Source organism: Hyaena hyaena, unplaced genomic scaffold (genome assembly GCF_003009895.1).
Source record: "Hyaena hyaena isolate Hyena2069 unplaced genomic scaffold, ASM300989v1 scaffold_13, whole genome shotgun sequence".
Classification (NCBI taxonomy): Eukaryota; Metazoa; Chordata; class Mammalia; order Carnivora; family Hyaenidae; genus Hyaena; species Hyaena hyaena.
This window is the reverse complement of record NW_024080645.1, coordinates 5,858,931-5,880,818: the sequence shown is the minus strand read 5'-3', so window position 1 is coordinate 5,880,818 and position 21,888 is coordinate 5,858,931. Positions and strand designations below refer to the sequence as shown.

General features: G+C 62.2%; 1 protein-coding gene across 2 annotated transcripts in view; it reads left to right on the top strand.

Moving 5' to 3' along the window:
• Positions 1–21,888, top strand: part of LOC120248859 (cell migration inducing hyaluronidase 1) — a 121,931-nt gene that overhangs the window by 82,183 nt on the left and 17,860 nt on the right. The window contains exons 10-19 of one of the 2 annotated variants that reach the window (XM_039257341.1): positions 2,461–2,593; positions 3,634–3,825; positions 10,116–10,291; positions 11,917–12,126; positions 16,413–16,469; positions 16,844–17,049; positions 17,584–17,653; positions 18,391–18,519; positions 20,273–20,358; positions 21,250–21,381. In XM_039257341.1, the coding sequence (XP_039113272.1) occupies positions 2,461–2,593; positions 3,634–3,825; positions 10,116–10,291; positions 11,917–12,126; positions 16,413–16,469; positions 16,844–17,049; positions 17,584–17,653; positions 18,391–18,519; positions 20,273–20,358; positions 21,250–21,381 (1,391 nt within the window). The remainder of the gene's footprint in view (positions 1–2,460; positions 2,594–3,633; positions 3,826–10,115; positions 10,292–11,916; positions 12,127–16,412; positions 16,470–16,843; positions 17,050–17,583; positions 17,654–18,390; positions 18,520–20,272; positions 20,359–21,249; positions 21,382–21,888) is intronic. The other variant, XM_039257342.1, reaches the window with a different exon arrangement.

The window sequence follows — 21,888 nt, the reverse complement described above, 5'->3', positions numbered from 1 at the left end:
GAGTAGACACATAGCCCTCACGACCCCCAGCTTCGCGGGCGAGACCGTTCTCTGGTGAAGGCTTTCTCTCCACACGGCCACGATGCTATTGCGAAGGACTTACCCGATTGAGTGGCCGGTGGTGGGCTTCCCCAAAGCACCTACTTCCTTAGATTTAATTTTCTCTTGCAACCCTGAATCGTCCAGCCTTCGTTCTGAAATAGCCATCATCTTCCTCCTCTAGGAAGTCCAGTCCTTTGCCAGCCCTCCCCACCCCAAATCAGGTATTTCTGGAAATCTTTAAGGAATGCTTACCTGTTCTGCAGGACCCTCCCACTGTCTGCTCCAATAGCTGCCCGGCTCCCGCCTACTATATTTACACGACCACTCCTCTGTGCCAGCTTATGTTGGGCATTTCCCATTTCCCCGTGCCTTCCCCCCACCCCCCTACCCACGGCACAGACACGGGCTCTTTTCCTGCGTCGAAGCACAGCGAATCCCAGACTCAATATTAAATAAATTTTACTGGGGCCTTGGCGACACCCATGGAGACAGGTGATAAACAGGCACGTGTGTAGAGTAGAGCATGGCGTCACCGCTCACCAGCTCCGTCAGCCAAGAACCCCCCAGGGACCCAACCCCAGGCTCCCCCCCTCCCAGCACCCAGCTTCCTTTCAGCAAGAGGAGTGTCCTTGACAGTGGGTCCCCGGAGGGCCAGCTCTTACTCTCGAGGTCTGGAGAAGAGTCAAAGATGAGCCGCAGCCCACCCACCACCCTGGCGCTGGCCAGCGTCCGCGGGGAAGGGCGTCCCTGACGATACCCTGCTGAGCATCGCGGTCTCTTAGTAGTTCACACCTTCCACTTCCAGCGTCAGATCTCGGCTTCTCTTGGCAAAACGAAGACCCCTTGAAACCCAGTCAAGGCTCAGGGCGCAAAAGCGAAGGCGGCACCTTCTTGCAAGCACTGACGGCGCGCTTTGCTCGCATCCGAGATGCCCTGCCCCTTCCCAGCTACAGATGCTGCTCAAGTACTTCCATTTCCTCACGCGCAGCAATGCAGATAATAATTGCTCCCCTGTGAGATTATTTTGTAGATTGAATGCAACGGTATATGAAGGGCCCATAAATTTTTTTACTATTTTACGATTATTTTTTATTATTTTATTATCATAATAGGACTGTTAATTATTTTATAATTGCTAATTCCTAGACTTAGCTTTTCCCGAAGAGCAGGCAGATCTGCTATTCCTGTTTCTGTGGACGAGCTGGAGCCCCCCCCCCCCCCCAGATGATGGGTGTGAGTGTGTCGCTTGCAGGAAAGGGCCGAGTTTAATTAGGGCTGAGCTCACTGCCACATAGTCCTTCTTTGAAGCCAATGACAACAGATACCTGCTGTGTTCACAATAATGTTTCCTGAATGCCCCCCCCGCCGCCCTTTTATTAAGCAGGTTGGCTACACTTGGCCTCCCACTTCCCCAGCCCGGTCCCTTTGGTCTGTGTGCCAGAGAGACAACAGCTGTGGCCTTGCTCGGAGTTGCTGTCCGACGGCTGCCACGGCCCCTCTGCAGACACGCCCGGGCCCCGCGATGAGCCCCAGCTGCCAGGGGCCATGGCCTCCCCCGAGCCTGTCCCGGAGTCCCCTACGGGGCCTCCAGGCTGCCCGCCCACCGGTGCCCTTCCCCGAGACCCCAGTCTGTGCCAAGCCCTGGGCTCCTCGCCCGCCCCGGGGCCCAGGACCCAGCGGGAGGCAGAACAGGGAGGCAGGGCGACTCGCCCCGAGGGCAGCGGGGGGTGGGGGCGGGGGCACCAGCTGTGCGCCGGGCTCAGTGCGGATCCGAAGTGGCTCTGCTGCGCGCTGGCTTGGAGGACCCCGGGCAGGCGCCCAGCCTCTCTTGAGTGTCCTCTTCCCAGTCTGTAAAACCGGAGCTCCTGGTTTGTCCCGAAGAAGGAAGGAAGCCACTCACGCCGCACTCGGCTCCGTAGCTGCAGGAAGGCTCTCAAACCTCGCTGCCCACCGCACCCGCCGGGCCGCTCCGGAGAGTCCCGGTGCCCGAGCCACACCCGCACTCGCCACACCCCCACGTGGAGCCAGGTGGGGGCCAGTAGGTAGGACGGAGGGACCGAGCCCGTCCTCAGTAGCTCACAGTGGCGGCGGTGACGTGCAGGGTGCCGGGCTCCGGAAGACGTGCCTTCTCACGGCGGGGGCGCCACAGCAAGCGGCAGTCAGTGGTTTGGAGACCGAGGACCCCAGGACCCCAGGTGGGGCGTCGGTCCATCCTTCACGCTGTTGTCCTTACCACAAGGCTGCTCTCTCGTGACAGCGGGACGCGCAGTCACTGGAATAAAATTCTCGGGCCTCGGTAAACAGCGTCTGCAGCAGGGACGGTCTGAGGCTTGTGACAATGCGTTTACACCGTGAAACATCACCTTCCTTCACGAGAAGCAACGTGACCCTGCCCTGTGATTTCCGTGCCTTTTGCAGGCCACCACGGTGGACGGCGCTAACCTCACCACCGAGGTCGTCTACAAAAGGGGCCAGGACTACAGGTTCGTGTGCTACGACCGGGGCCAAGCCTGCCACACGTACCGCGTGCGGTTCCTCTGCGGGAAGCCAGGTAAGCAGCTGCCGGTCGAGCCGGACGTGCAGCCGGGGCGGTCCCGAGAGCTGGCGAGCTCGTGGGGAGCCCGTCTGTGACCGGGGGGCAGGGGGCGGTCCCGAGAGCTGGCGAGCTCGTGGGGAGCCCGTCTGTGACCGGGGGGCAGGGGGCGGTCCCGAGAGCTGGCGAGCTCGTGGGGAGCCCGTCTGTGACCGGGGGGCAGGGGGCGGTCCCGAGAGCTGGCGAGCTCGTGGGGAGCCCGTCTGTGACCGGGGGGCAGGGGGCGGTCCCGAGAGCTGGCGAGCTCGTGGGGAGCCCGTCTGTGACCGGGGGGCAGGGGGCGGTCCCGAGAGCTGGCGAGCTCGTGGGGAGCCCGTCTGTGACCGGGGGGCAGGGGGCGGTCCCGAGAGCTGGCGAGCTCGTGGGGAGCCCGTCTGTGACCGGGGGCAGGGGGCGGCCCCGAGAGCTGGCAGCGCCCCACCCGCACGCCTTGCAGGAAGGGGAAGGGCCTGGTCCAGGGGAGCCGGGTGCAGTGGCAGAGCCGGCCCCCCTGCACCCTCCCCTGCAGAGAGGCGAGCTCAAGGCCCCTGGGTGCTGTCATTTTAAACCCTGATCCCCAGGTGCTCGTTAGGAGGGCCTGGAAATGGTCGGTTTGTCCGTGGAGGCCCTTGGCCACGTCCCGAAGGCAGTCATTAAGGATGAGAGTTCTCGGGGGGAGAAGGGCTTACGGCTGCTGTAAATAATAGTTGAGAGGAACTATATTTGTTTTACATCTTGAGCGAAGTGGGTGTGGCGAGGCCGCCGCGTGTAAGTGCGTGTAAGTTAGAAGGAGCGGGTGGAAAATCCCCGCCAGAGCTAATGAATGGCTCTTTTCTGGGAAGGTTGTGTTGACTTCAAAAACCTGTACTGAGGCTGGGATGGGCTGCGCCTGGTGATTTGGGTTTGGATACGCAAACCCGGCATTTATTTAGGGAGGGGAGGGGAGAGGAGAGGCGGGCGGTCAAAAGTTCACCGAGAATGAAGGGCCGTGTCTCAGTCCTTCCCGTTTGGGGTTCCAGTGAGGCCCAAACTCACCGTCACCATTGACACCAACGTGAACAGCACCATCCTGACCCTGGCAGACGACGTGCAGTCATGGAGGCCTGGAGACATGCTCGTGGTGGCCAGTACTGACTATTCCATGTACCAGGCCGAAGAGTTCCAGGTGCTTCCCTGCAAAGCCTGCGCCCCCAACCAGGTCAAGGTGGCAGGTAAGACTCTCTAAACCCTTCCCCAGGACAAATGAACCTATTAGGCATAAAGGTGTCAGAAATCAGGAAAAGTCTGTATCAGTCAGTTGCCATAATAATGCTGCATAACAAAACAGACCGGACACGCTCGTGGCCAGCACTTAATTCTTACTCATGCATCTGCAGCTTGTATGGGGTTCGGCTTCTCTAGACTGATCTTGGCTCTAGGGGGACAGTGGGGTTCAGGTTGGCTCTCACTTGACTGAGAGTGACTTTTCCCAGGACATAGTCTTCCCATGGGGGAGGCGGAAAGCTCCCAGAGAACAGAAACACAAGGGGACTTGGGGCCTGGGCTCGGGACAAGCGTGTTCTCACACCCACGGCCCACTGGACAAAGCAAATAACATAGTCAAACTCAACACGGAAGGGGTGGATCAGCCTGTTTCTGCCCCCAGGATGAGGGAATGGGGTGAATATTCATCAGGCAGTAATGCAGTCTACTGCACAATTTTAAATCTCTTCTTTCTATAGCTTCTGGGTCTTCCTTTTTCTTCTCCTAAATGTGTATGTAGTGGTGCTACAGTTTATACCGTGTGAGGCTCCTGGGACCCCAGGCGGTTAGGGTTAAATGTATCGTCCGAGTCGGTCATTACTGGTGGAGAGAGCTCCATGCCCATCTGTGAGGTGCTTTGCTTACCAGCAATGGAACCCAACTTGACCACCACAAGCAAAGAGGGGTTCCCTGGGAGGCCGTCGAGCTCAGAGAAGTGACGTAGAAGCTGGACAGCCCCGCCCACAAACACAAGGCGTGGGGGCCGCCGCGGGGGTCTGGGTAGCCAGAGAGCGGGAAGCCTCCTCGGGGCGTCGCTGTCCGAGAGCGCCGTGCATGGTCCCTGGGACACGGTGCTCAAGTCAGCTTCCGGGGAGGGAGCAGATGGGGCTGGGGGCTTGTGCCCACCTCTGGCAGCGTCCCCTCACCGGCGTCCCTCTGGGACGACCAAGTGGGGAGAAGCCCCTCCCTGAGGGAAAGTCCCCCGAGTGTTGGACCCTGGTCCTCGCCGGGTGACTCTGGTGTCCCCAGGGCCAGTACACATGCGCTGCCCTCTGGGGCGTCAGGTGCTCTCCTGGACCCTCGGCGAGAGCCGACGTCATCTCGCCGCAGGGCCACTCGTGGTTCGGGGGTGGCACTTGCGGTTCTAGGAGGGCGGAAAGCCCGTGTGGCCCGTGCCTGCACAGAGGTGGATGGAGGCGCAGCCGGCAGAGACCCTGTGCTGGGCACCCCGAGGCCCGGGGACAGACGCGGGGCTGTCCCTTCAAGCACTTCCCGATGAGGGAGCTGTGAGCGCCGAGCGGCGGGGAGCGGGGCGCACGATGTTAGGGCGCCCCAGCCTCGCCCGAGGGCGCGGCTGGGCGGGGGTGCTGGAGAGCGGCCGCTGGGCAGCGTTTGGCCGGCAAGTCCAGCGGCTTCCTGAGGCTTCTTAGGGCTGGGCAGAGAGTGGGATGGGGCTGCCCTGGGCCCCGGGCACCCAGGCAGGACAGGAGAAGCTGGACCCCCCCCCCCCCGGGGACCCTCCACACTCCCGGGGTGCAACCGCCTCGTCTGTATCTCCCCCCCCCCCCCCCCCCCCCCCCCCCCGCCTTAAAGTCATTAGGCTCCCCGAGGTCCACGGCTCAGAGCGCGGGGCTCGCCTGAGGACAGCGCCCCCTGGTGGGCAGCATCAGAAAAGCCCCAGGGAGCGGGGTGTCCGCCGGTCTGCCTTGCGGAGGCCCTCGTTTCTCCTTCGCAGCCCCCAAGCCCGTTCTCTGGCTCTCCATCCCCCGCTGACGTGAAGCAGGGGCTCCACCAGCCCCGTCTTTTCCCAACCGTGCCCCCCAACAGTGACCTTAGGGTCCCAGATCCTCCCTCGCGGCCCCCAGATTCCGGGAAACAGGCCTTCATGAAGCACATGATGGTTTTCTGACGGGACACAGACGGGCATGACAAAGTCGTGAGGACGTGCGAATCCTCTAAGGACACTGCCACAGTCCTGCCGTCCGCAGTGTGGACGTCCACACCCCCGGACCCGGCGACTGGAAGCCCCAGACCTTCTCCGCCTCTGTTCCCACACCCCCCTTCCCTGCACCCGCTCATCCCCAGCACCTGCACCTCTAAGCAATACCGCCCTTAACTGCTATCGCCAAGTGCACGACGAAAGCCACCGGTGCGCTCCTCGCGGTAAGCCTACAAGGCGGCAGCCGCCGTTTCTCCAGGACACAGAGGAGCTGCTCCGCTTCAGGGAAATCGGGCGTCCAGCCTCCTGCTTCCATCACGGGCACCAGCCCCACGAAGCTACTCACATCTCATTAAAACTGAAGTTTAAAATTGCACTGCTCAGTCATCCTGGCCAGACCCCGCCTGTCCAGGAGCTGTGGGTGGCGGGGGCCGGTGTACTGGACGCACACGGGGGCGTCTCCGTCACCTCGGCGGGGCTCTGACGGGCCGAGCTGGCGTAGACTCTATGCGGGCGGCCAGAGCCAGGATTCAAACCCCGAGCTCTCTGGCTCCAAAGGCTCCGTGTCCTGCCCTGACCCCTCCTTGGAGGCCCCCGGCCCCTGGGTCCCCACTGGGTGACTGGCCTGGAGGAGGGGCCTGGGAGCTCCGTGGGTTAGACTTCCTCCAGCCCCAGCCCCTCCCCCAGGGCCCTGCTGGGTCTGACCCTCACGTGGGCGCGTCTGTCCCACTAGAAGGGCCTTGATGCCTTTTTCTTCTCTGGACCCCTGAGTGCCCGGGTGGGGCCCCGCCTGGGCAGGGGAAGCACTAGGGAGCCGGGTCAGTGGGTGAAGCCCCGTGCGGGCCACCTGCAGAGCCCCCCGCTGCTCTCCCCAGGCCTCCCCACCCCTCACCTGTGCCGTGGCCCCCACACATCAGTGCTGTGGGGAGCAAGGGAGGGGTGAGGCTGGGTGGGAGGGTCTACAGACAGGATGGGGGCCTGGAAGGCAGGGCCTGGGGGTGGCCTGTGAACAGCGGCAGGACAGAACAACTGGTTGTGCGGTTCCGTAAAGGTCCTGACGGGTCCTGTAAAGGTCCTGAGGGGTCCGTGAGACGCGTGCTGTTAATATCTTCCGGAAGGAGAGCCTGAGGTCCCGGGAGCATAAGTGCCTTGCTCAGGGACTCACGGCTATCACCCGAGTCGGGGTCCGACTCGGACTGCCTGGCTCCACAGCCACCGCCCTCTGCAGCCGCTATCCTACCCGCCAGCCACGTGCGAGAGGAGGCCTGGCCAGCACACACCGGTTCCACTGGTCCTCTGTCACCATAGTTTGGGGGGTTGCTGAGCCCCGAAATGCACACGCTATGAGGGATGCTGGGCGTCCGGGGAGGTGTGTCTGGAGGGGAAGGCCTGCTGTCCTGGCCCGGCCGGCGCAGCGGGAACCCTGAGAAGCAAAGGCGGATGTGGGGGGTGGCAGGGAAGACTGGGCGGGCCAGGAGCCGGGGGGCAGGGTCTGGAGGGACAGCGCCCCCGGAGGCACGGACGAGGCGGCGGAGGCTGGCCCGGCTGGAGGAGCCGTCCTGGAAGGTCTAGCACGAGCACGGGCTCGTTGGGGGCAGGGCGGAGGCGATGACGCCTAAGCCACAGAGCCGGGTTCGCCCTGTCCTTCCTGCAGGCTGGCAGACAGCGGCTGAGCCCCTTAGAGCTGCAGGGAGCCCGTCCCCGCGTCCGTGGCTGGCGGGGTCTGTCCCCATGTCCGTGGCTGGCGGGGCCTGTCCCCATGTCCTTGGCTGGCGGGAGCCAAGCACTCCCTCCCCTGCTGGGTGCTCAGCCGCGGGAAGCACACGCCTTGCTGTGTCTCCCGGGACCTGGCGCGTCAGGCGGGCACTGGCGTTGGCTGGGTTCAGGCCGGGGTGTAGCCTTGCGTAGTTGAGGAGGCCAGTGAGGCTTCTGTGGGCGTGGCTGAAGCGGGGGTGTCCGCCGGTGAAGGGAAGAATGTCGGCATCTGGCACGCTCGGAGCACGAGCCGACAGACCGGGGGCCTTGTCCTCCATTCGTGTCACCGTCGCCGGACTTCAGGTGTTTAAAGCTGGCGAGGACCTGAGCCTCCTTCCTCACCAGCCATCAGCGCTGCTCCGGGAGCGGCCGGCTGTGCGGCTCCCCCAGCGGGTCACCCGGAGCCCCGTGCAAAGCTCTTTGTGCAAGAGTCTGTTCCGCAGCACCTGCCCGGAAGGCTGGCAGCCGGCACGCTCGCTCGTCAGAGTCCCAGGGCCGGCGGGCAGGAGACCCGACCAGCCAGGGACGAAGGAGAGGCTTCCGCACGGCCAGCCAAGGGGGCTCTGCTTCTCGATCTTTTTTTTAAATGTTCATTTATTTTTGAGAAAGAGAGTCCGAGCATGAGTCGGAGAGGAGCAGAGAAAGAGGGACACAGAATGGGAAGCAGCCCCAGGCTCCCAGCTGTCAGCACAGAGCCCGACGCGGGGCTTGAACCCACGAACCGTGAGATCATGACCTGCGCCAAAGGCGGACACTTGGCCGACGCGTAGCGCCCTGCAGGCGCTGGGCCGTACACACCTGTGAGGACACCGTGACCTGAGCCGGAGCCACGGTGGGACGTGCTAGAGGGAAGGCACCAGCGGTCTGCAGAGCGAACTTGTTTCAAACGCACCTCTGGCGGATGTCAGAACGTGGATGGAATGAAAGTCCTGATGGTCCCCCCGGCTCCCCGGCCCCACCGCATCCCTGCCGGACCCCTCAGGCGGGGCCGACCTCTGGCATCAGCAACCTCCGGGGCTAGCAGGAAAGTACAGTAAACAGACTCTTTGCAAAGTGAATTTTCCTAATACTTGAGCCCTTTGTACAGCGGGACTCCGTGAGAGGCTGAATAGCGGCCCCCCGGACGCCCACGCGCTGAACCCCCCGGGCCTGGTGTCAGCAAGAGAGACTTTGCGGTGTGACCCAGTTAAGGCTCACGAGCTGGGGGTCATCCCGGGTCACCTGGGTGGGGCCAGTGTCATCACAAGGGTCCTTACGAGGGGACACGGGAGGGTCCGAGGAGGTAACGTGACGGCACCGCAGGCGCTGGAGTGATGTGTGTTGGAGGAGGGGCCGCCAGCCAAGGTGGCTGCTAGAGTGCGGGAGCCGCCAGAAGGAACCCGCCCCGCCCCCTGGACCACTGACCCGGGACCCTGACTGCGGGCCTCTGGCCTCCGAGATGCAGGAGCAGAAGCCTCTGTTGATTTAAGCCAGTGGGTTTGTAGGGGTTTCTGGTGGTGGTGACCGCCAAGGGGCAGCTCGCCAGCTCTGCGCACACCAGTCTCGCGTCCTAAACTGACGTGCTTCCAGAAAGCGCTGTCCCCCTGAGCCTGCAGGATTCCAAGCAGCAGCCGGGAGGTCCTGCAGCCCCCCCAGGGTGCAGGGTGGGGGGTGTTCCCCGTGGACGCCACTCAGACCCAGCACGGCCCCAGCCTTCATGCACGGGGTCAGCCGCGTGGTGGGCTGGTACGTGTGCTCGCCGATCAAGCCAGGTGGACGGCATCTGCCCTGCGGTGCGGGCACGAATCCCCAGGGGAGGCTGTGCTCTGTAACCGTGTCCCCAAACGGAGGAGAAAGCACCCGTGGGTGGGGTCAGCCCTCCCAGTGATGAGCCGCATTTAAAGGCAGGCCCAGGCCGAGATGTCTTCAGTCCAGGAAGGAATGTGGGATTGGTGTGGGGGCGGATTTGGGGCCGGGGGACCGGTCCACAGTGCCAGGGTCCTGTCATCCCCGCACCTTCCTTGGGGTGCATCTGCCCTGCCCCTGGGGGAGGAGGAGGAGGCTGGAGGGGAGCACGTGGGCGGGGCCAGACCAAGTGGAGGAGCTGGGAGCCGGCAGGCACCGCCCCCTGGTTCAGGGGCTCACAGCCGTGTGAGGGGACAGACCGTAGCTGCAAGGGCATCTGCATCGTGCAGAAAGGTCTTCAAATAGTATTTTTAAGGACAGGAGGCCTGGATGAATTTGGCAACAGAACAAGAGAAGTTGTCACTGGAATCCAGGCCCCTGAGACTGGGGGGGTGGGCTGGGGTCAGCCAGCCTCCGGGGGAGAGAGGACAGCCTCCCGGGGCGGCCGGGACACACCCACGTCCCAGGGCCACCGGGGACAGAGCCAGAGCGGGGGCTGCACATTGCTCCGCCCAGCCCAGGACCCTCGGGAGCACCGCGGGCGAAATCACAGGAGACCCCCGGAGGGACAAGTCTGCACAGGCTGCGTTCTGTAAAATGGGACAGGGCGGGGGGGGCCACGGGGACCTCCGAGCACACGGGGCGCGGGGACACACTCTGACCCCACCCCTGTCGCCCTAGGGAAGCCGCTGTACCTGCACATGGGGGAGGAGACGGACGGTGTGGACATGCGGGCGGAGGTCGGGCTCCTGAGCCGGAACATCGTGGTGATGGGGGAGGTGGAGGGCAGCTGCTACCCCTACGCCAGCCACATCTGCAGCTTCTTTGACTTCGACACCTTCGGGGGCCACATCAAGGTACGTGTCCTCACGACCCAAGAATCCCCACGGGGCCCCCGGCTGGGGATGGGACCGGGAGCCCAAGGCAGGACCAGGGGAAGGGACTGGAGCCAGAGCTGTGCTGTCCAGCCGTCAACACTCGGCCACGAGTCAGGTGATGGGCCGCCCGAGGGCCCGCCCGCCCCGGTCACACGGCACACCGTGCTCCCGGCCTTCACGGCTTCCGGCCTCGGCCACTGCCTTTGTTTGTTCTCCAGTGTCCCCCCCAAGGGCCCCCGGAAGAGCGGGAATTTAACTCACAAAGTCACACTTACCGTAGATCCACGAAAGTACAGATAAAACACCAAGAAGGGCAGGAAGTGCCGGGTCTCGTGCTCAGTTTGCCCGTGGGCTTCTTGGTGGCCGTGACAGGTGAAGAGGGAGATTGGCTGCCGGGTCCTCCCCGAGCAATAGGTGGGAGCGGCTGTCGGTTCTCGGGAGCTCGTGTTTTCCTAGCATTGAGGCCAAAGAGGAATTCCGTTTGCGTCCCTGGGTAAAGTGCCCTCACCCGGCACGCTGTCGTTGGAGCCCAAGCTCTTCACGTGGCCATGGCTTTCCCCGACTTAGGATCGAAGCTGGTAGAACCTCACCGTCTTGCAGCTTCGTGGGGACGCTTGTCTTGATGCACAATGGTGTGTGATCAGGAGAGGTGGTTTGGTGACCCGACTGGATGCAGGAGGGACACCCCCGGAGCTCACCAGCGGACCCCCCGCCGGCTCCAACGTGGCAGTGTCATGCTGTGCACCCACGTGTCCCCCAGGGGCTCCTTGCGACCCCAGCCCCGCTCGTCAAATGTGAGCAGGGCCCCCCAGTCATCCAGAAGCAAGTGCAGGGGTTCTGGGGATGGAGGGGGCAGGGGTGCTGAACACCCTCAGGCGAGATCTGCTTCCAGCTCCCTCCCGCGCGCCCGCCCTCCCGCGCCCACGCCAGACCTCAGACCGTTCCCAGCACAGCCGGCCAGGGCGCCCGTACCAGAGCCGCATCAGGTGGACGCCACCTTGGGGAGGAAGGGTGGGTGTGTCCCGAAGGTCACCCTGCCCTAGCGGCAGAAGGCTGAGCCCCACTGCCGACAGGACCGTTTCTAGAGTGTGCTTTCGCGGTGAGCTGGAGGGCAGACGCCGGCCGTGGCGCGCAGTGCAGCCAGCCTGTGGGGCACCCCGAGCCCCGCACATGTTCCCGGTGTCCCGGGCGATGGGGATTCAGGTCTCAGCATCAGGCCGTGGGCCCGGGCACAGGCTCCTTGTGCCCCATGGCCCGCCCTTCCCCAGATTCCCGTCCTCCTGTTGCGGGGGCGGCTCATGTCAGCCTCCCCCCAGGTTATCTCGGGGTTCCCCTTCCTCAGGACCCTCAGGGACCTAGGAGTGGGGGAGGGGTGGACACGGTCCCTCCATGGCCCCCGCTCTGAGCAGCTCGCTGCCTGGAACACCCTGTGTGACTAGAGGAGCCGAGGTTCCCGCGGGGCGGGAAGGGCCATTTGCAGAGTGTCTTTGGTTTGCTTGGCGGCTGAGGCTTGGGTTGGGCCGGCTCTCTGCGTATCTGGGATGTGGCACCAGTGGAGTCGGGGGCCCTCCCAGACCCTTCTGACCCTGGGTCCCCTCTTGCAGTTCGCGCTGGGCTTTAAGGCGGCACACCTGGCGGGCGTGGAGCTGAAGCACATGGGGCAGCAGCTGGTGGGGCAGTACCCCATTCACTTCCACCTGGCGGGCGACGTGGACGCGCAGGGAGGCTACGACCCGCCCACGTACGTGCGGGAGCTGTCCATCCACCACACGTTCTCGCGCTGCGTCACCGTGCACGGCTCCAATGGCCTGTTGGTAAGCTCGCCTCCTCTTCCCAGGGAAACGGGGGTCGCTCACTTCCCCGTTCTCGAGCCCCCTTCCTCCAGGCCGTGTCTGGATCTAGTCATTTATTCTGGGGCCTCTGGGGGTTGAACCATCCTTAGCTCAGAGTGGAGAAATGTATCCGTGGAGAGCCCGTCTCCAGCCAGAAAAGGGGAAACAGGGCTGTGTCCTGGCCAAAGGGCAGGGGGCTGAGAGGTGGTGAGTCGGCAGTGGACCCAGGGAATCTAGGTCCCTCGGTGCCACTTTGGAACGATGGTCCGTCCGAGGACCAGCGGCAGGCAAGGGGGTCAGGCCAAGACTCCATGCCATGGCCTCTGCCCCAGACTTGCAGCAGCTGCAACAGACCTTTTCCCTGTCGCACCGCGTGTCCTCAGCGCGAGCTCCGCTGGGAGGGACCGCTTCGTGAGCAGAGCTGAGTGCGTGTCAGGCTTGTCCTGATTCGCACAGCGGATTTTTACGCTACCTTGATTCTTCTGTAAATGAACTAAGCTTGGAGGCGCCCCGGGGGCTCAGCCGGTTGAGCGTCTGACTCTTGATTGCCACTCAGGTCATGATCTCATGGTTCTCGGATGAAGCCCCGAATCAGGGTCTGTGCTGAGTGAGCATGGAGCCAGCTTGGGATTCCCTCTCCCTCTGCCTCCACATCTGCCTGCCTCTCTCTCTCTCTGCTTCTCTTAAAAAAAATTTTTTTTTTTTAAAAAAAAGGAACTCAACTTATATCCTCTAGAAATTCTAACAACCGGACATTACAGGCTGGCACTCGCAAGCTCACTCCAGATTGTGTTTTGTTTGGCTTATAAAGTATTTACAGAAACATTCGATCATCTTTACACCAAACTGATAATTTTACACTAACCCAACCTTTCTTTAAATAGACTAAACTTATATCCTGTTGAACTTTAAAGCCAGATGTCACAAAACGGCACCTGCAAGCTGAGTCCAGGGAGGAGATGTGTTTGGTTTGGCTTAAATAGTGTTTGAAAGAAACATCGGAATTAGTTTCTATCGTTTAAAAATTAAGAGGATTCACATAGAAATCTGGATTCTTGACTTCTCTTGAAAAGTGGTCTGGGGGGCTCTTGGGTGCCTCGGTCGGTCAAGTGTCCGACTTCAGGCTCAGGTCATGATCTTGTGGTTCGTGGGTTCAAGCCCCGCGTCGGGCTCTGTGCTGACAGCTCAGAGCCTGGAGCTGCTTGGGATTCTGTGTCTCCTCCCCACCTCTCCCAACCCCTCCCTCCCTCACAAGCTCTCAAAAATAAATGAATCGTTAAAAACAAAAACAGGGGAGGGAGAAGAGGGGGGATGGGGGCTTGCACGTTGCTTTGGATTAGCGAGCCCAGTACATGGTTACGTCCTGCAGATCTGTACATACGTGTCTGCAGGCGTGGCTACAGCCAATCTATCTACCTGTCTGCCGTCCTCTATCTCAAGTTCTGTGTATGTCATGTTGTAAATATCTGATCCTGGGAAATGCTCTAAGGCAGACCGATCGTAGACCTAGGAGCCAGAAGACTCCAGTGTGTCCCTGTCACACCAGGGGCTCCTGGGCAAGGCGCAGCCAGTCTGTGGCTGAGACCTGAACTTGTATCTTCTGCCCCCCAACCCAGCACTTTTTCTTCCTTTCCTCCCCCTTCCTGTGCTGTCGCCTGGACCCACACACCACCTTCATCCCTCCCCCTCCCATAAGGAGAAAGAAATGCAACCTGAGATGAGAGGGGTTTTCTCTGTTTGGGGCTGTTGACAGCTGATCAGCACACAGGTTATAGGATGAGGCAGAGAGAGAATCAGGTCTCAGTTCTGTCCCTGTAAGGGAAGAGGCTTTGGGCAACTCTCTGCCTCAGTGTCACTGGGTGAAAGGGAATGATATTGTCATAAGAATTCAATGAGATCCTGTCTGTAAAATATCTGACACCCATCTTTTTTTTTTTTTTTAAATGTTTTATTTATTTCTAGGAGAGAGAGACAGAGAGACAGCGTGAGCAGGGGAGGGTCAGAGAGAGAGGGAGTCACAGACTGAAACAGGCTCCAGGCTCTGAGCTGGTAGTCAGCACAGAGCCCGATGTGGGGCTTTAACCTACGAACTGTGAGATCATGACCTAAGCTAAAGTCGGACTCTTAACCGACTAAGCCACCCAGGCACCCCATCTGATGCCCATCTTATTCTTCCTCTCGATGAGGACTTTTCTCTCTGAGATGCACCTCAAGGGTCTTGAAGGGAGCTTCTCCCTGGGGCGCCGGTCAGAATAAGAATGTCCCTGATTCATCATTTACTTCGGTCAGAGAAGGGCCACGCGAGGTGTGACTGGACAGTGGGGCAGGCAGGTGCTTACGATTTGGGAAGAGCCTCGGGTGGGAGGCAGGAGGCCTGGGTGGGAGTGGGGCTCCAGCTCGAGGTTTATGAGCCCCTGGGAGTGGCCCCCCTGCCCCTTCTCTGGGCATCCGTGCCCTCCTCTGCCAAGTGGAGGCATGGAACTTGCTGGAAGATGCCCTCCCAGCTCCTCGCCTCTTCCTCCGTCCTTGTCTGTGTGGGCTATTTATAACATGCTTTCATAGCTCACTGCGAGGAAAGGAAGCACTGGATGACCTTGGTGTTTACTGAAATGCTCATTTAGGGACTGAATAGGATTCAAGGTCATGCCCTTGCCAATGACCAGAGTTTATGAACGGATGCTCACGGGAAAAGAGCTGGCCTTGGAACAGGGCGGATCCTCCCTTCTGGGGTGAATGGACACAATCAGAAAACTGGGGTTCCAGCCTTGACCTTGAGCACATGGGTTGTGTGACCTTGGGCAAATCACTTACTTCCCGGAGCCTCACTCTCCCTTATCTCTGAAAACACAACAATGCAAAGAACCGAACACAATGGTTATAAAATTGTGCAAGGTTCCTCCAAGATTAAAAAGACACAAAGGGTCCCAGTTCTGGATGCTTCTAGAGCGTGGTGGCCTGGGAATAGTGGGAATAGCCAGGCGTTGTCATATAAATGACTTGGGAAGGAACTGGGGTGTTTACCCTCAATTTGTGCATCCCAATCAGGGGCAGTTTTGTCTCTCTCTCTCACACACACACACACACACACACACACACACTGCAATATTTGACAATGAGCGCCTGGAGACGTTTAAAAAAGTTTTTTTCAGCATTTTTTAAAAAATATTTTTTTATTTATTTCTAGGAGAGAGAGAGAGACAGCGTGAGCAGGGGAGGGTCAGAGAGAGAGGGAGTCACAGACTGAAACAGGCTCCAGGCTCTGAGCTGGCAGTCAGCACAGAGCCCGACGCGGGGCTCGAACCCATGAACCGCGAGATCATGACCTAAGCGAAAGTCGGATGCTTAACCGACTAAGCCACCCAGGCGCCCCTTTCAGCATTTATTTTTGAGAGAGAAAGAGAGAGTGTGAGCAGGAGAGGGCCAGAGAAAGAGAGGCTCCAGGCTCTGAGCTGTCGGCACAGAGCCCGACGCGGGGCTCGAACTCATGAACCGTGAGATCGTGACCTGAGCCGAAGTCGGAGGCTCCACCAGCTGAGCCCCAGGCGCCCTGCCGCTGTCACACTGAGGAGGTGTTGCCGGCATCGGGGGCCGGAAGCCAGGGGTGCCGCTAAGCCTCCTACACAGTGTAGAGCAGCCCCTGAAACGTGCACAGCGCCGCAGCGGTGCGGTTTCCGGGTGGTGTGTGGATGCTCCGGGCCTGCCATGGCAGCAGGTACTTAACGGGTGTTGAGTGACTGTCCTAGGGAGCAGCAGCGTCTCTCGTCAGGTGACGCCACGGGGCAGTCAGACCCCAGGGTGAGGACAGCAGATCTCAGTTAAGATGAATGCGGTGTTTGTCGCCATCCTCAGGGTTCCACTGTGGACAGGCTACCTCGTGAGGTGGTGAGCATCCCGTCTCTGGGGCATTCAAGCGGAAGCACAGAGCCCGTTTGTCAGAGATGCCTGTGAGCAGTCTGGCGTTGGGCAGGGAGGTCGAGCTCAGGCCGGAGCCCCCCTGAAGATCTCTTGGTTCTGAGGCTGATACGTTAACGGGGTTTAGACCCAGAAGGGGCCTCGAGATTGTAGAGCTGGAGTCTCTCATCTGTGGCGGGCAAGGGAGCGGGGGCCGGAGAGCTTGTGTGCTGGTGGGTGGCCCTGGGACCCTCCCGGGCTCTCTGCGGGCCCGAGAACGGCCTCCCCGCCCCACCCCCCACCCCCGCTGACTCGGGATTCCAGGATGGATTGTGAGGAGCTGGGGCCTGCAGCCTTTTCTTGTTCTTGGCCCACAGGTTTGCAAACACCGCGGGGTGTGCATCAGGGGCCGTGCAGCTGGCTCGGACCCCTGGGTGAGGGCCCGGCCCGGCCTGGCCTTGCTGCTGCCTCCCGGGGACGCCCCCCCGACCCTTTCTGGTAGGGCCCCCCCTGCGCAGGGCCTGGCCTGCTGTCCCTGAAGCCCGTGTGCCCGCCGTGCTCTCTCCAGGCTCGCGCGGCCTGTCCATGCCTCCTCCTGGACGCACTTGTGACGCTCTGTCCCCTTCCCACCCCGTGGAGCCTCGGCCACAACACCTCCAGCAGGAAGGGACCCAGATATGACCGTCCCCCCCCCCCCCCAGGCCTCCCCTGCTCCTAACAGGACCGGCTGCACCGCTGGCGCCGTCTCACGTGTGCTGGGTGAGCGGCGGGACGCTGGGTGACGCGTCTCCTGTGCTGGTCCCTGCAGGTCAAGGACGTGGTGGGCTACAACTCCTTGGGCCACTGCTTCTTCACGGAGGACGGGCCGGAGGAGCGCAACACCTTTGACCACTGTCTCGGCCTCCTGGTCAAGTCAGGAACCCTCCTCCCCTCCGACCGCGACAGCAAGATGTGCAAGATGATCACGGAAGACTCGTACCCGGGCTACGTCCCCAAGCCCAGGCAGGACTGCAAGTAAGTGGCTTCCTCTCCAGGCCACGCCCCCCAGCCTGGCCCCTGACCTCTGCACCCCGGGGCTTCTGACAGCTCACACCTGCCAGTCTTTAGCCCCCTGGCGCCTTCAGCCTCGCAGCCAGAGCGGGGAGGGCAGGGCGCGGTCTCCCGCCCCCGTCCCAGCTCGCCCGCGCCCATCAGTCTCGTCCAGAGAACCTCTGTTCTTATCCTCCGGCTCCTGCTGACGGCCCACAGACCTCCCGGGAGACGGCGTGTGGCCGTGGGCACCAGCAGACAGGGGTTCCTGTGTGACCCACACGCGATGCGAGGTCTGTCCCTCGCAATGGCCAAGCTCTGGGCGCTTCTGACCTCTGAGCTGCCTCCGCCCTCGAGCCACGCCCCCCGAGACTCCGAGCACGTCTGGTGCTTACATGCACCCCGCTCCGACGAGCAAACTGGGTTCCATCACAAACTAAGGATTTCTCAAGTGTCTGGTGAGAGGCGCGGGAGTGGCCGCCCATCGTGTGACCCCGTGCGATCTCTGTCCCCCCGCAGCGCGGTGTCCACCTTCTGGATGGCCAACCCCAACAACAACCTCATCAACTGCGCAGCTGCGGGCTCCGAGGTGAGCACAAGGGCCCCGCCTCGGGCAGAGCGTGAAGGTGGGGGCTGGGAGGAGGGGGGCTGGGGGTGAGCCTGGACTGTGTTTTAGGCTCCTCTGGGACAGAGACCGAAACACCAGACTGGCGTTGGATGGACGTGGCTTTAAGGACGGGCTCTGTCACACCATCATATTGGTGATCAGAGCGCTCTATTGGAATGACTCATGATGGGACGGAAGTGGGCGGGGCTGGGACCAGTGCCTGGCACACCACCTTCTAAGCTAAGGGAGTTAATTCTTGCATCAGGCCTCTGAGGCAGGTGCCATTACTCTCCATCTGGTGAGTGAGGAAACTGAGGCAGGGAGCGCTAATGTGCCCCAGGGCATGCATGGGATTCAAGCACGGCATTCTGTCTACACGGCCATTCCTCCCTGCTGCTCACCGTCCCCGGGACCCTGAGCAGGTCAGGTCCCTGGATCTCGGCTTCCTTAGCCGTAAAATGAAGCGGGAAAAGCCAAGCACATGACGGAGTCCTCCCGACAGGGACTCTGAAATCCAGCCGTTTGGAGCCCTCGGCCAGTAGAGTAGAGCCCTCTGAAGGGTCGTAGCATTCAGGGTGACGCTCACAAAACACATTTGCCAGAATTTTGACCGTCTGCTGGAGATGTGTTTGGGGGAAGATGTTGGGGGGCCTAGTTGGCCAGTGCGCGGCCCCGACCAGGAGTGCGTGGGGCTGATTTCTGCCGCTCTCCTCCTACAGGAAACCGGATTTTGGTTCATTTTCCACCACGTGCCGACAGGCCCCTCGGTGGGGATGTACTCCCCGGGCTACTCCGAGCACATCCCACTGGGGAAGTTCCATAATAACCGAGCACATTCCAACTACCGGGTAAGTCTTTCCAGACTGTGCATCCCCAGCCAGCCCGCTGGTCCCCTTCCCCGGCCCACAGATGGTTCTAGAGCCGGACAGCCGCTTGGCTACAGCGGGCAGCAGCTGCCTTCCTAGCGCAGGTCTGGAAGAAAGCAAAGCGGCCTCACCAGGCCCCCTCAGCTACTGGCCCCTTAGTGAGAATGTCCGGGGCTGCTCCTGCCACGTGACGTGGCCCCTGGTCAGACCCCGAGGGAGAAGCAGGATGCGCCTGCACTGGGGCTGACGGCCCGGTGAACCCACCCCCACACCTGCGCTGGCCCACCTGGCGGCCGGGCGCGGTGCCGGCTGTGATGGGCTGGGCCGGCCTGGGTGCTGGAGAAAGTCAGGACGCCCCCCAGGACAGCGTGGGGACCGGAGCTGTGGGACGCGGAGCTGGGGAGCCAGCTGGGACCAGGGAGCCGCTCTGGGGGCACATGGGTTCGGGGGGCACTGGCACAGGGCACAGACAGAGCCCAGGTGTCCACATCTTCTGTCCAGTCCCTAATCGTGCAGAGGAGGAACCTGAGGCCCCTGGGGGCGGGGAATGGATGCGTTAGGGCTTAAAAGAGAAGCTCCACCCGGGAGAAGACCGTAAGGAGACAGGTCCTCTCACACTCGGATGTGCCTACAGGGCAGTGGGGCTGGAGGGGGGCCGGCAGGGGAGGGGGCACGGCCAGGGAGCACCCCAGGGAGCTGAGAAGGAAGGGTTTCCGTTCACGGGTGTCCCCCCGACAGCATGGGCGTTCCTGAGGCTGTCGTGGGCCATGCGGGCACGGCCGGGGGTGGCGTGTGGGCAGCAGAGCAGGGCACGGCACGTGTGGGCTGCCTGGTGGGGCCCCTTCCTCCAGAAGCTGTCCCCCACGTGGGCGGTGGGCCTGGAGAGGTCAGGGGCTTCCTACGAGAAGGTAGGCAAGGACCCAGGGGCACAGGAGGGGGGACAGGGCTTGGGGGACGTGGCAGGTGAGGTGCGCCCCCAGTGAGCCCTGACCCCGTGCCCAGCGGGCGGGGGTCCTGGTGTGGGCGCTCACCCGGGCAGCGCTGAGCCCCCCACCGCCCCCTGAAATCCGTGTCCGTAGCCTGTCCTGTGAGGCCACAAGAAGGGAACCTGGGAGCCTGCCTGGGGCCTTCCCAGGAGGGGAGTCCAGGATGACCACAGATGGAGTGTGGCCTCACCCAGCAGCGCCAGCCGGCTGCCCGGGCCCCGCCGCCCCCGCTGCCCCCACCCCTGCCCCCGCCCGGGGCTGACAGCCTGCACGCCTGCACGCCTTCGGAGCCGAACAGAAGAGTGAGGTTCTGTCCTCGCGCAGGCCAGGAACTGGGGCAAGACCACGGCGGGATCTGAGACCCCCGTCCCGGGCTGGAGAGGAGACAAGTGCAGCGTCTCCTTTAAGTCCCCACAGACGCATTTCCCGTAGCCCGTGACGCCGGGGCTGGGCTCATAACCGCCCAGAGCAAGGTGACTTCTGGTCACGGACTTAGCTGCCTGGCCCTGGACACGACACTTAGCCCCCCAGACCTCGGGGTTTCCTCGTGAACACCTCAGACGCGCTCTGAGCGAAGCAGAACAGGTTGGGCCCCTCACCTCCCTCACGGAGACGCCTTGCCTCTACTAACGCGTCCTGAGAGCAGAACCAGGTTCACTGGAGCATTTAAGAGTGTGCGTGAGGCCGGGCACGAGGAGGGGCCCGCCACCTGCCGTGGCCGTGACTGTGTCCCTGTCTCCCCCCCGCAGGCTGGCATGATCATAGACAACGGGGTCAAAACGACCGAGGCCTCTGCCAAGGACAAGCGGCCCTTCCTCTCCATCATCTCTGCCAGGTAGCCAGCCCTCGGGATGCACGCTGTCCCCGCCCATCTCTCGGCCCGGCTCCATCCTCTCCCTCCGTCCACTCACTCACTCACTCACTCATCAGTGTCCGCTGGGCACTTTCCATGTCCCGGCCTGCGAGCTCGCTGCCGGGCCCTGCGCTGGGTCCTGCGCTGGGAATCTGAGTGGGGCAAAGTCTGAATTAGGGTGTAGGCAGCAGCGGCTGAAGGGAAACAGAAATCTCTAGGGGTTCCCGGATCCCTCGGCAAAGCCGGCCCCTGGAGGACTGGGTTGGCCGAGGTCTAAAGGTGAGGAGAAAAGCAGGGGAGACATTAGCCCTCAGTTTCAAGGGAAGGGACATGCGAATCGTGCCCAGAAAGCGACCCAGAACAATCCAGAGCTCAGCCGAAGGCCGGCGGCTACTTTGCACGGGTGCCATCAAGCCCTCAAGGTTACTAGAAACCCCAGCACCCTTCAGAGACCGAGTGGTTGGTGTGCGTGGGGCCTGAGTAGCGAGCACTGTGGCCACGAGGGGGCCGATGCAGGGTTCTGGGCTCCCTGCTCCATTTTGTAGTATGTGAGCTGGAGCCCAGAACACGCTTTAGCTCAAGGGCCCCCATGTAAGTGGGGAGCTGGGCACCTCACTCCCCCTCCCAGCCCCAGGGCCATGCCGCACGCGGGCTGGAGTTCGCGCTGTGCCGTGACCCGCCCAGGCCTGGGGGGTGGGGGACTCCTCAGTGCCCACGGCCAAGAGCAGAGACGTGTGTGCAGCCTGCGTGGGGCTGGGCCCTGGAGGAAAGACTCCTTGCTCCTGTGTGCGCGGCGAGCAGCTCTCGGCCCAGACTGGAGTCGGCTCAGAGTCCCTGACACGGCCACCTGTGCCTCCCCGTGGTGCGTTCCAGGTACAGCCCTCACCAGGACGCCGACCCGCTCAAGCCCCGGGAGCCCGCCGTCATCAAACACTTCACCGCGTACAAGAACCAGGACCACGGGGCCTGGCTGCGCGGCGGGGACGTGTGGCTGGACAGCTGCCGGTGGGCACCGGGCGCGGGGAGGGGGCAGGGAGGGGGCAGCGCCTCCCCCACGGGGGCAGAGAGCGCAGGGAGGAAGAGGGCACGGACGTCGGCCTGCTGGTCAGTCCCCGGCCGGGTAGAGGCCCGGATGGCAGCGGGCACGTGCGGTGCTGTGGGTCACACCCGCCTCCCAGTCAGCAGGGGTGGCGCTCTCAGGCCATGTGGCCGGTCCCTGCAAAGGGGGGGAAGAGACAGGGACCAGCACGTCCTAGGCACCAGCCCTGTGCAGAAGCCTCGTTTGCCTTTGTTCCTCACGCTGCTTCTCACAGATGCAAATTACCTCCATTTTAGAGACGGTAAAATTGAGGCTGGGCTCAGAGACTTTCCCATGAGGTCACACAACTGGAAGCGATTGAACTGGGGCTTGAAATTTCAACTCCTGGGCCTCCCAGGCATGGATGGCCGCAGTGTAACTGTGGAACTGTGTCCTGCCTTCCGGGGCGCGTGGCGCCTGCTGTCCGTCTGTCC